Raw genomic sequence first — 12,172 nt, 5'->3', positions numbered from 1 at the left:
TTGATCTGCTTCTTCCAATGAATGACGACCGTGTCTCATCTCTTGGCTTGCAAAAACATCTTCCAATGGACGATTCGCCGAAATCAGATTATGATGAGATACTACTAAGATCGTCTCACTGTCTTTAAAATAAGACAATAATTTATCCGAAAGATAAGAAGTCAATTCGGACTTCGTTTCAGAATGAGGAAGAAACTTTTTCACGTTATGAAATTTGGTTGCGTCGTTTACATGGTAATGGACAGCTGTGTTTTTCCCAATTCTCTTAGAACGTGTTGCATCTTTCAAAGAAGCCACAACGTATTGATCAAACAGTACCCTTATTTCGTCGTACATAAAACCCATGCGCTCAACCTTTTGCACAAATTTATCTGAGAGTTCTTGTGCCGAGGTAATATCTCTAGAGCTTTGGAAGGATTGCACGACGCACATGGCATCAATAATGAGTACCTTTCTTTCAGAAAGTGTACGGCCATAGATGTTTAGGACTTCTGGTAGTGGCAGCTTTAAGATTTCCGTTATTAGTTCGTGTTTATTAGCTAGTGTTGAATTTTAACTTTGACGGGATTCTACCAGACCGCGGAGAGCCATTTTAATTTTTTCTCGCTATCAGACTGCTATAAAGTTTATTTTTAATTGGACTAAATCCGTAGTTTTTCTACTATTCGGCTATACTACAATTAAATAATTGCTATACCACTTCTAAGTTTCAAATCAAGGTTTATTTTGCAAGTTTTTATTTTTGGCTATTTTAAGTTAGCCCCATTTGGGAGCTTTTAGGTCCCGCTACTGTTCAGTACAAATTTGGTTTTCATACTACCCAAAAATGGGTTTACAGTTTCGAAATATTTCAAAGAAGAGCCGATGCAATTAGAGGGTCACGTGACAGAGGGAGTGGAATATATATGAAAAAGAGTACGACCAAAGTGATGTTTTATTCTATTTATGGCCGGACCCGTATTTCTCCTCTGGGTCCAAACACCGACCCTGAGACCCTCTCCCTAACTGCCTCGGCTCTGGCTCAGTTACAATAGAAAATATTTTAAGACGTTTTCTTACCGTTCGGTTTCAACCAAAAGACTGTTTTATGGTTACATATGATACAGTTCTTTGGAAAATGCCGCTTTTAGCGTGTATGTGAAAAAAGTATCTTTTCTTATTTGCTTTGATTTTGAAAGTTAAGATAGAGAAAGGCTTTTAGTTTAAAGGCTTGCATTTTAAATTAATTTATTTTATTTTATTGAGACGCTTCCAAAGTTTTTACACTCCCCCTTGAATGCGGAGGAGTGAACGAGGCATTCACTTTACTTCAAATTTTTGCGTCTTGTAATTCAAGATTATATAACAATTGTACTGGTCGTCTAACTGTGTGACCGTTTACTGTTCGAATCATGCACGACCTGACTTTTTATCTCTACCTTCCATGGTTTCAGTAACTTAACCAATTTTCCAACACTGTTTAGGCAGTTTATCTTCCATTAAAAGCACTACGTCTCCCGTTTTAATTCTAATTTCATTTTTAACGCTATCACTATGGTGGGCAGATCGTAGCTGCATAAGATACTCATTTTGCCAGCGCTTCCACAGTCGTTCCGTTAACAACTGCGTATATTTCCACCTTTTGGTTGCTGCTAGATGTGTTAAGCTAATTTTAGGTTCTTCGAGACTAGCCGGTGGCAAAGAGCTAATTCTTTTACCAATAAGAAAATGGGCAGGTATAAGCGGCGTTGGCTCATTTGCGTCGTTGTAGACATAAGTCAACGGGCGCGAATTGATTATTGCCTCGGTTTCTGTTAGCACCGTAGTCATTTCAGAATAATTTAATTTTGCCTGCCCTAAAATCTTTTTGAGAGTTATTTTTGTCGATTTTACCAGGCGCTCCCATCATCCACCTTGCCTCGGGGCGCGTTCAGTTTTGTATTTCCAACTTATTCTATAATTTACGAAGAATTCTCGAACCTTATCGTTTTCAATTGAATCGTATAGGTGTCTAAAATCTAATTCCGCTTTTTTTAAAGTTTTAGCGTTGTCGGAATAGATAATGCTTGGGGTCCCCCTTCTCGCTATTGTTTTCCGCAATGCCAAAATAAATTCCTCAGTGGACAAGGACGAGATTAACTCCAAATGCACTGCGCGAGTAGTAGCACAGGTATAATAATTTCTTCTTTGTCTTTGGTTTTTAGGAGTAAGGGGCCCGCAAAATCAATGCCTACAATCATGAAAGGCATAGATTCTTCTATTCTTTCGCGTGGTAAGGGAGCAGCTTGCATATCCCCCCTTTTTGCCTTTAAACGGTTACACTTTAGGCAATTTTTTACAATAACCTTGGCCAACTGCCTACCTGCCCCTATCCAATACCTCTCACGTAATTGCGTAATAGTGTCATTTACTTCGCTATGTTTGACCTCTTCATGTGCTTTAATTGTCAATAATTTTGTAAATCTATGATTTTTAGGCAATATAATATTCATTGCTTAATCTACTTTCGTTTAATCTACCTCCGACTCGCATTACACAGTTTTGATCCAAAATTGGGCTGAGCGTAACAATTTTTGAATCTCTGTCGATCTTTTTATTTTTCTTCAAATTGCACAGTTTTTTCGTAAATTCCGATTCCTGAACTGATCTAATCCACAGAGTCTCCATTTTTTCTAGCTCCTCAGCTTCTACTGATTTGAATTTTGGAATTTCAATCTTTCTAGCTTTATTTAGAAACCTGATTACATAAGCAGTAATTCTAAAAACCTTCGGCAGCGAACTATATTTATCCAAATCTATCAACTTGTGCATACCCATTTCCTTTTCATAGATTACGGCGAGGACTGTTTTTCTTTCTTGTAAGTCTAAATTGTTAGGGAGCTCTAAGTGAACATCGGCGTCCGGCCACTCTTCTTTGCTTTTACTTAAGAAGAGAGCGCCTTTCCACCACTTTTCACTATTTAACAATTCTTTAGCAGTGAGTCCCCTCGTGGGTAGATCAGCGGGGTTATGAACCCCTGGACAGTGACCCCAATTTTTAACGTCCGATAATTTTCTAATTTCTAGTGTCCTATTGCCTACAAACGGCTTCCAAGATTTAACTAATCCCTTAATCCAATATAAGGCTACTGTGTAGTCGGTCCACATGTAAATTTTGCTTATTTTTTGTTTGAAAACATTTTTAACATTGTTTACTAGCCTTGCACCCAAAAGACAACCCATTAATTCTAGTTTTGGGACTGTTATTTCCGTAGTATTCCCGATATTTTTTAGGGGCGCGATTTTAGATTTGGAAGTAATAAAGGTTACGCCAATATTTTCATTTGCATCGACATATCTAATGTACACAACCGCTGCGTAGGCCCTTTCACAAGCATCACAAAAACAGTGAATTTCTTTTTCAATTATCTCGTTATCTGTTTCGTGATGATAGTATCTAGGTAAACTAATGTCGTTTAATTTTTACAAATCACTACAAATGTCTTCAAATTCCGTTTTTAATTCTTGCTCTAAGGGTTTGTCCCAATCCGATTTTATTTTCCATAACTCCTGGAATAACAATGTCCTTTTTACATTAAATGGTGATAGTATCCCTATAGAATAGAAAATCTGAGCCACAATACTAAGCACAGATCTTTTTGTTTTAGGAAGTTTCCTTGAGTTTTCCATTAATTTTGAAAATTCAAAAGAAAAGGAATCTAATACCGTATTCCATTCCATCCCTAGAATTTTGATTTGATTTGATTTATCTATGGTGGAAAATAAATTTGCCTGGCCTGAATTTGAATGCTTTTCCCACATTTGTTTGGGGCGAATTAGATTCCCATTTTCGAAGCTTCATGCTCGCTTTCAGCATGAGCTCTGCGCATCCTTTTGACACTTGATATGCGCCTTCTACACTTTCATCTCCACTTGTCAAATCGTTTACGTAAAGGGTTTCGTCTATTGTTTCCTTCACTCTTGCATCTTCAATTTTGCTCATTTCTAAGTGCAGCTTTACAGTCGCAGCCAACAAGAATGGTGATGTCGTCACTCCGAATGGAACTCAAGTCATCCTATACTCTTTAAACTTGTTCGTGCTAATTTTGCCATTCTCCTCGACCACCCACAGAAATCTAACACTATCTCTATCCTCTTCAGCGAGGCCTACCTTTAAAAATGCTTTCTCTATGTCACTAACAAATGCAATTTTATGTTGTCTAAATTTGAGTAAGAGCAACAATAGATCAGGATTCAAATTTGGCCCAGACTCTAAACAATCGTTCAGAGAAGGGGCACCCTTTACCTTTGACGAAGCATCATTCACCACTCTTTGTTTTGTGGTTGAACGGTCTCTTTTGACAGGCTGTTGGGGCATGTAGTAGACTCCCTGCTGAGTCTCTTCTATATCTAATGGTGGGACTTTTTCTATAATGCCTAAGGCTATTTGCTCGTCTATGACCGCCTTGTACGAGGTGTACAATTTCATGTCCCTTGAAAATCTGTTCACCAACCCTTGGATTTTTTTTAAAGCTACACTTTTGTTGTTTGGCAAATTATTTTTATCCATTTTCCAGGGTAACTTAACATAGTATCTACCATCCTTAAATTCCGTCTTTTTCTTAAATCCGTCAATGATTTTCTGTTCATTTTGATTAAGCGTTTCTTCCTTGCTAATAATTCCCAAACTTTCTAGTTCAAAGAATTGTTTCAGGGTTTTGTCCACATTTCTTTGTTCAATGCTAATTCTCATGACAGTGGTTTTATTACTTCCTATATGTGAGGGATTCTCTTTTCTATTTGTGGGGCTCAAAATCACCCAACCAAACATAGTTTCTTGGGCTACTACTTGTGGGTTAAATCTTTCAAAATTTGTTTCGGCCATTTTCCAGTAATAATCTCCCCCACTAGCATGCTAATTTCTGATAAACCCAAGGGTGGATCTCTTGGGTCATCTGCTAATGGTAAACCCTTTTCAATCATTAGTTCCTCAATTTCTGGGCAGTCCAGACTTTGAGTTGGATTGCAAATAAATGGAACAACTACAGCTACTAGTTCCAGCCATTTTTTGGGATCTTTTTGGTTTTGCAAAGTTAATGTTACGCTTTTTCTCATTGCTTTCTTAGGCGTTTTTTCCATAAAAGACCCTACATTGTAACTTTCTTCTCTAACAACTGGTAGATTTAATTTTTCTGCTACCTCCTCAGTCACGAAAGTTCCCTGGCTACCCCCATCTAAAACTGTTCTAATTGGGGTTCTATATCCGCCTTGGGATGGATTCAAGGCTATGGCTTTCGCTATGTGTAAAACCACTGTCCTTTGAGAAGTTTTAATTGAAGTTTGGAGCGTGTTTTCTATAGTAGCAAAGTTTGCATTAACATTGTCATTCCCGTTCGCACTGCTGTTTTCATTGTTTTGGTTTATATTTTCACTATTACTATTTTGAGTAATCCCAGATACCTTAGGGCTTGTTTTTAAGTTCGATTCATTTTTCTCACAAACTGCCATATTATGACCTTAACGGCAAATTTTGCAAGTGCGATATTTGGAATAACAATTTTTTGCAGAATGCCCTAGCTTAAGACATAAAACAGCGATTGGCATCTTGTATGAATTTTCTTTTATAATCCAAAATATAGTTTGTGCAATTTGAAGTTCTATGAGTTTGCTTTTGACAAAAGATGCAAAACACATTATCAATACTCTGTTCGATTTGTGCATGCAAGGCAGAGGCGATAAATTTATTATAATATTCAGCTCGGGTAATTTTAAATGATTTATTTTTATTAATGTTACCGCGAGAATTTTCCGACTTATGGTCGGGAACTAAACTTTTCGCCATTTCTTTACTTTCTAGCTGTTTACGCAGAAATTTAACTATCGAGTCAGTATCCCACTGCTGTTTTAAATCGGTACTTTGACAAAACAATTCTCTCATATCTATGGGTAAACATCTCAGAAGCTTTGGGCAAAGAAGGGAAACACTGTCGGCAATATTGACCCCTATTAATTTTAGCTTCTTAGGCTAATCTCGACAGAATGAAGGAGTTTGCGTAGTGCTTTCAAATCATCCGAATCCACCACTGTGGTTAAATCTTACAAATTATTCATGTGAGCATGCTTTATCGCTTCAGTGCTATCAAATCTACCTTTTAAAATAAATACAGCTTCTGCATAAGAATTTTCCGATTCGAATAGCTCTCTACTGCTTTCGCCGCATCTCCTTCTAGATACGAGATAAAATAATGGATTTTGTTTACCTCATCCATATCCGTTTCTCCTATTAAAGTGCGAAAACGGTTCCAAAAGGATGTCCATTTCATTGGATCACCGTTAAATTTTGGCAAAGTAATTTCGGGTAGCTTAATGTTGGCTTTACTAGATGAGTTTTGAGTCATGTTGTTGGGCGTATTTGACGCAACGTTGATATTTGTCGCTCCATTGCTCTGTTGTCCACCTAACGTTGAGATAATACTATTCGCTACTGAATTCACTCCGATGGGGGTTCCTCCGTTAAGCTCTTTCAGCCTGCGTGCTGCGTCAGCTTTGACCGTTACTATTCTATCCAAGTAGTCTTCAGCTTCTTCAGCTTCTTTTTCTATTTCTTCATCGCTTGGCAAGAGACTAGAAACTTTATTGTTCACCCTTTGCAAGTTCTCCTCTTTCGCAGCTAACACGAGGACCGCGTTTTCAAGCATATCGTAAGTAGTATAGGGCTACATTTCGTACCACGGTAGAGGTATAAATTAGGAGCGTGGGAACTAAAATTAGCATATTTCAATGGTTTGAATTGTTCGCCGCCGCCGCCGCCGCGGTGAATCTTCGCGAGATCCCCGCGCGCGAGTTCCTTCCCCCCTGAGCCTCACCCCCGCGGGGTTCCCCGCGCGCGCCGCGAGTTCCTTGCCCCATTTTAACTCCGCGCGCGGCGCTAGTTTCGTACTATTCAATTCCAGGAAAAATTCTATTGTTAAATTCTTACTATCTACGTAGGTGATTAATGCTTTTGGCATATATTCTATAGACCCATACTTATAGAGAGTATCATAGACTTATGGTGATAACTTATAGCGTATGAATACAGTTGTATTGTTATAGTGAAATCAATTCTAAATAAAGGAATAGGGTAATAGAATTTAAGCTTAGCAATAACAATGGAATCAAAATTAAGCCGAGTATATTACGATTGTGAAAACCCTCTTAGTTACGGAAGCGCAAATAAATTGAAACAAGGAGTAAAAAGTATTTTAAAGAAAAAAATTGAGACTTGGCTTCAGTCTCAACCCACATACACTATTCATAAACCAAGGAGAATAAACTTCCCTCGAAATCAAACTTATGCTACAACAGCTGATGAAGTATTTCAATGCGATCTAATTGATCTACGACGTATCAAAAAGCATAACAAAGGTTTTCAATACATTTTGACTATAATAGACGTATTCTCAAAATATGCCTGGAGTTTTCCTTTAAAGAATAAAACTAGTAGAGAAGTTTTAAGCGCATTTCAGAAAGCGATCAAAGAGAGAAAGCCTTTGCGTATTAATGTTGACCAAGGCAGTGAATTTCTATCAAAATTGTTTAAAGAATATTTGAAGAAAGAGGGTATTCAACTCTATACAAGTGTTGGAAGGATAAAGTGCGGTGTTATTGAAAGATTTAACAGAACGTTAAAGGATAAAATATTCAAACTATTTACAAGAACCAAAAAATATAATTATATTGGTAGTTTGCCAAAAATCATGAAGGCCTATAACTCTAGTACGCATTCAAGTATTGGTTTCGCTCCAAAAGATGTTAATATCGAAAATGAACATTTAGTATGGCAGCGTTTGTATGGCAATCAAAAACCTGCTAAACCCCCAAAGTTAAAGATTGGTGATTTTGTCAGACTGTCAAAGAGTAAACTTCTTTTCGAAAAGGGATATAAAGGCTATTGGACGAGGGAAATATTTACCGTATCAAAAGTTCGGTTTTACGTTAGTTAAAGATTACAACGACGAAGAAATAAGAGGTGCCTTTTACGAATGCGAACTTCAAAAAGTGGTCTACTGATATATGTCTATTGACAAATAAATAAATGTTCATTTTAATCTAGTTAACCATGTCGAACGATTCATTTTATGTTACACTCGTAAGTTCGGCTTCTATGAATGTCTTTCCGGATAACACGCAATCTCATTTTAAAGTACATTTACCAGCTCCTTTAAACTTAGTTGGTAATTGGCATGTGGGGCTTGCCGAAGCATTTTTACCCCAGGCTTGGGATAATGTATCCGGCGAGTATTTATATTTCAATGCTGGAGTACATGACTTTACTGAAAACAGCTGGGACCAGTATAAATTACAACTTGTCGCGGGAAACTTGCGTGGAGACGAATACGATGTTTATAAGAGTTTAATTAAATCTATTAATAATGCCATACCCCCCGAAATACGACGGTCGGTTTATATGTTTATCACCTACAGTGATGACAATGAGAAGGCTTTTTGCGCTCTGAGAGCTAAAAATGGATATGAAGTTCAAATACCGGAAGAAATGGGTAAAATCTTGGGCATACCCTTCATGGATTGGATCAAAGAGAGATACACTTTTCCCGAAGAACTGATTAAAAGAAAGAAAGACGATCCTTTAGAACTAAATAGTTCCAATAATTTTTTCCATATAAGAAAAAGAAAAGGCCCAACGAATCCAGAAAAATTACTCTGCAAATTCAACCCGGCCAGTATAACCATATTGAAAATGTTAATGAAGCAATGCGCCACGCAATTCCTCGAGAACACAGTAGTAATTTTGTAATTAAGCTTAATCCCGACGGAAAAGTAAACGTAAAATGTGAAAATAACTATTATTTGTGTTTTAACAAAAATCAGTCTGGTCTAGGTAGACTATTAGGGTTTCATATGGACCAAATGGATAGACCCCATATGGATGAAACTGGAAAAAGTGTAGCCGATATAGACAAGGGTACGGCTAGTTTGTATATTTATACAAATTTAATTCTAACACAAGTGGTTGGTGACGTTTATGCCCCTCTTCTGAGGGTTATACCAATAATAAATGATAAATCTTCTAGCTTAGCTGTACATAGGTTTCAAAACATTGATTATTACCCTTTAAGATGTGCATCATTTGAAATGATCGAAATTGATACGAGGACAGATTTCGGAGAAAATATTAAGGCCGTCATAAAACTTCATTTCATTCTCAAGCATGTCACGAAGTAACATATATCTAAACTACTACTTAAGCCAAACCGAAAATGGTCTTAATCACTTCCGGGGGCCTGTATTTCAAAGAGGAAACGGACTCGGAAGCGTCTTCAAAAGTTTAATTAGATCGATATTTCGACCAGCAGGTAAAGTGTTAGGTAGGGAAGCTCTCAGAACAGGGTCGAGAATAGCAGGGGATCTCGTAGCAGGAAGAAACCTAAGAGAATCATTGGAATCAAATTTGAGCGAAGCAGGATCAAATTTACTACAAAAGGCTAGCCAACACTTGGCTCAACAACAAACGGGCCAAGGACTTCGCAGAAAGCTGAAGCCTAAAAAGCGATCAAAAAAGAGAAAAAGAACGAAAACCGATTTTCTCGATTGAAAGGAATGATGTCTGAACTGGATTTGTTCGCGGAGCCACCAACAAATTACAACATAGAAAATAGTGATTATGCTATGTATAAAGCTTTGGCTTCGCTTTCTGATGATGGACCAATTGAATTTTTTATCCCTGGATCTAATGACGTCTTTATGGATTTGTCTAAAACCTTATTGCAAGTTCGAGTCAAACTAGTTAAGGAAGATGGATCTTCTTTAACTACTCAAGACAAGGACGTTGGTCCTACAAATTTATTACACGCATCTTTATTTAGTCAAGTTGACGTATTTTTTGGAGATACGCAAGTTAATACACCAACGAATGCCTACCCATATTTGGCATTTTTTGAAACACATTTAAACTATGGTACAAGTGCCAAAAAGTCCTATCTTTCTTCAAAAATGTATTACAAAGATGACCCTGTGGACGCTAGTAAAATGTTTTTACCCGTGTCAAACAACGACAAGAATGGAATGCTGAAACGAAGAGATCGTGCTGCCCTATCGAAACGCATTGATATGTTGGGTGATTTACATTTGGATGTATGTCGAATGAGTCGATTTCTCATTAATAATATTGATGTACGGTTTCGCTTCGTAAAGTCAGTTAATGAATTTGCAATTATATCTACAGCAGCACTTAATCCTAAATTTAAAATTAAAATTGACGATGTTACATTATTTATAAAAAAGATTAAAATAAATTATGAGATTATGTTAGCTCAGGCGATGGTACACGAAAAGCACAATGTAATTTATCCAATAAACAGAACAGTGTTATAATACTTTTCCATCAGTAGCGGTTCCACTGACATTATACGAGAAAATGTCTTTATGGAAAGACAACCATCACGCGTAGTTATCGGCTTAGTTAGAACAACAGCCTTTAATGGAGCCCTAGATTTTAATAGCTTTGAGTTCAATCATTTTAATTTTAGCTAGTTGGCACTAACAATTGGAAATCAAACATATCCCAATCCTCCGTTTACACCCCACTATGCCGTTAACGAGTATTCCAGAGAGTACCTCTCAAACTATACGGCCTTGGATTTGTTCAAAAGTAATAAAGGAAACTGTATTACCTTTGAAGAATTTAAAGAGGGTAACGCTCTGTAGTCGTTCGATCTTACACCGGAAGAACAAGCGGGCGCTGAACATTTGTCAAGAAACAAACAGGGAAGCCTAAGAATATCTATGAAGTTCAAATCTCCGCTAGTCCATAACGTAACTGTAATAGTGTACGCCGAGTTCGAATCTGAAATTATTATTTCTAAAGATCGTACCGTGATTTATAACCCATCGGGATAATGAATACGGTGGAAATAATCGAAATTTAAACGTGTGAACCTGTAACAAGACCTTTTTTCCTCGGTGTATTTGCTTTCGATCAAAAACCATTACCGCCAAAGCAAGCTAAATATTGCTTTTGTCTAAATACGGAACCTTCATCGAGTCCAGGACTTCATTGGTTAGCTATATATGTAAATAATAATATAGGGAACTTTTTTCATTCTTATGGAAATGATCCCTCTTATTATAATCTTAACGATCTTTATGTCTACGCTAAAGAATGGTTTATAAACCCTGTACCTGTTCAATATCCATTATCTTTAACATGCGGTTTACATTGTATTTTTTATCTAGTTAATGCCTGTTACGGTTATAATCTAAACGTTGTTATTCAAGATTTATATAAACCAAATGATTTAATGTATAATGAAGCTTTGGTTCTATTGTTTTTATGTAATCATTTGTTGAAACATCAAAATAAATATTGCAATCAATAAAAAAACGTTTATTTAAATTTTTCTTTCCATAGTGTAGTGGGTACAACAGTTTTTTATCTTTTCTGGTTTTACGTTTAGAATGAAGAGGCGAATATAGTTCTTGAAATTTTTTAAATTCATCTAATGATTGAGCCACGCTGTTTTTACGTAGATTTTTTTTCTTTTGGGTGTTGGAGACTTAGCCGCTACAGCCGTAGCCGTAAATGGCTGCCATGTCAAGGTGGATCCGCTAGGTGGTGCTTGAAAAATGGTGGTCCCCTGTCCAGAAGCGGTAGGCATAATGGGGGTAGTTGCGTGTATTCCTGTTAGGATCGGAGTCATGGGTAAAGTAGCGGTAGAAGTAGAAACCACCGGGGTAGAAGGTAGCGCTGGATAAGTTGTAGGAGGTGCCGATACAGTTTTTACGGTAATGGGTTGTACTAGTTTCTTCATATTTAAATATTTTTGCAGGGTTTCCAAGTATTCTCTAAGTTTAGTTTCTGTAGACCCGGATTTTCGAAGAATGTTATGCATTTCTTGTTCTAGCTCAGATAATTCTTTATCCACCGGATCCAAAATTTTCTTCATGTTAAACTTTTTATAGCTGAGATAGCACTAGGGATAATACTAGCCAGTAACATTGGCCAAAAGGCTCCGCCTGATTGATTAATCATCAACTGACGCTTCTTACTTAATGGCAAAGACTTTTGAGCAAATAGCCTTATAACTCTCCTGTGACGTTTTAAATGATTTTTTAGTTTGGAGGTCAAAGGTATCCCGCCGTGTGTAATGTTAAAACAAATATTACAAAGCGTCTCTAATTGATCTTTGGTACTGTTTTTTAGAATGTGTTTTCT

At 37.0% G+C, this 12,172-nt stretch overlaps 2 protein-coding genes across 2 annotated transcripts; both read right to left on the bottom strand.

The window, feature by feature from the left end:
- Nucleotides 1-1,437: 1,437 nt before the first annotated feature.
- Nucleotides 1,438-1,809, bottom strand: LOC149653531 (uncharacterized). Its single transcript, XM_089847009.1, has one exon. The coding sequence runs from the start codon at nt 1,807-1,809 to the stop codon at nt 1,438-1,440; it is 372 nt and encodes a 123-aa protein (XP_089703135.1).
- Nucleotides 1,810-1,884: 75 nt separating this feature from the next.
- Nucleotides 1,885-4,711, bottom strand: LOC149653530 (uncharacterized). The gene is made up of 6 exons (XM_089847008.1): nt 4,130-4,711; nt 3,751-3,973; nt 2,760-3,056; nt 2,484-2,702; nt 2,366-2,416; nt 1,885-2,129 (listed from the first exon to the last, which is right to left on the bottom strand). Exons 1-6 carry the CDS (start codon nt 4,709-4,711, stop codon nt 1,885-1,887), a joined length of 1,617 nt encoding a protein of 538 aa, XP_089703134.1.
- Nucleotides 4,712-12,172: the final 7,461 nt, after the last annotated feature.

Source organism: Phalangium opilio, unplaced genomic scaffold, assembly GCF_054372755.1.
Source record: "Phalangium opilio isolate 3A_F unplaced genomic scaffold, DU_Popi_V2 ptg000082l_1, whole genome shotgun sequence".
In the NCBI taxonomy this organism is placed as follows: domain Eukaryota; kingdom Metazoa; phylum Arthropoda; class Arachnida; order Opiliones; family Phalangiidae; genus Phalangium; species Phalangium opilio.
Note: the sequence above shows the minus strand (reverse complement) of the source record. Positions and strands in the feature narration are given on the sequence as shown.

What these genes read in the sequence shown, in the direction of transcription:
- LOC149653531 (XM_089847009.1), bottom strand. Translation starts at nt 1,809, where the DNA reads ATGACTACGGTGCTAACAGAAACCGAGGCAATAATCAATTCGCGCCCG.
- LOC149653530 (XM_089847008.1), bottom strand. Translation starts at nt 4,711, where the DNA reads ATGAGAATTAGCATTGAACAAAGAAATGTGGACAAAACCCTGAAACAA. An exon ending in AGCATTCAAATTCAGGCCAG is followed by an intron (nt 3,057 to 3,750) that starts GCAAATTTATTT and finishes AGCCGTTTGTAG; the next exon opens with GCAATAGGACACTAGAAATT. An exon ending in CGGAGGTAGATTAAACGAAA is followed by an intron (nt 2,417 to 2,483) that starts GTAGATTAAGCA and finishes TGACAATTAAAG; the next exon opens with CACATGAAGAGGTCAAACAT.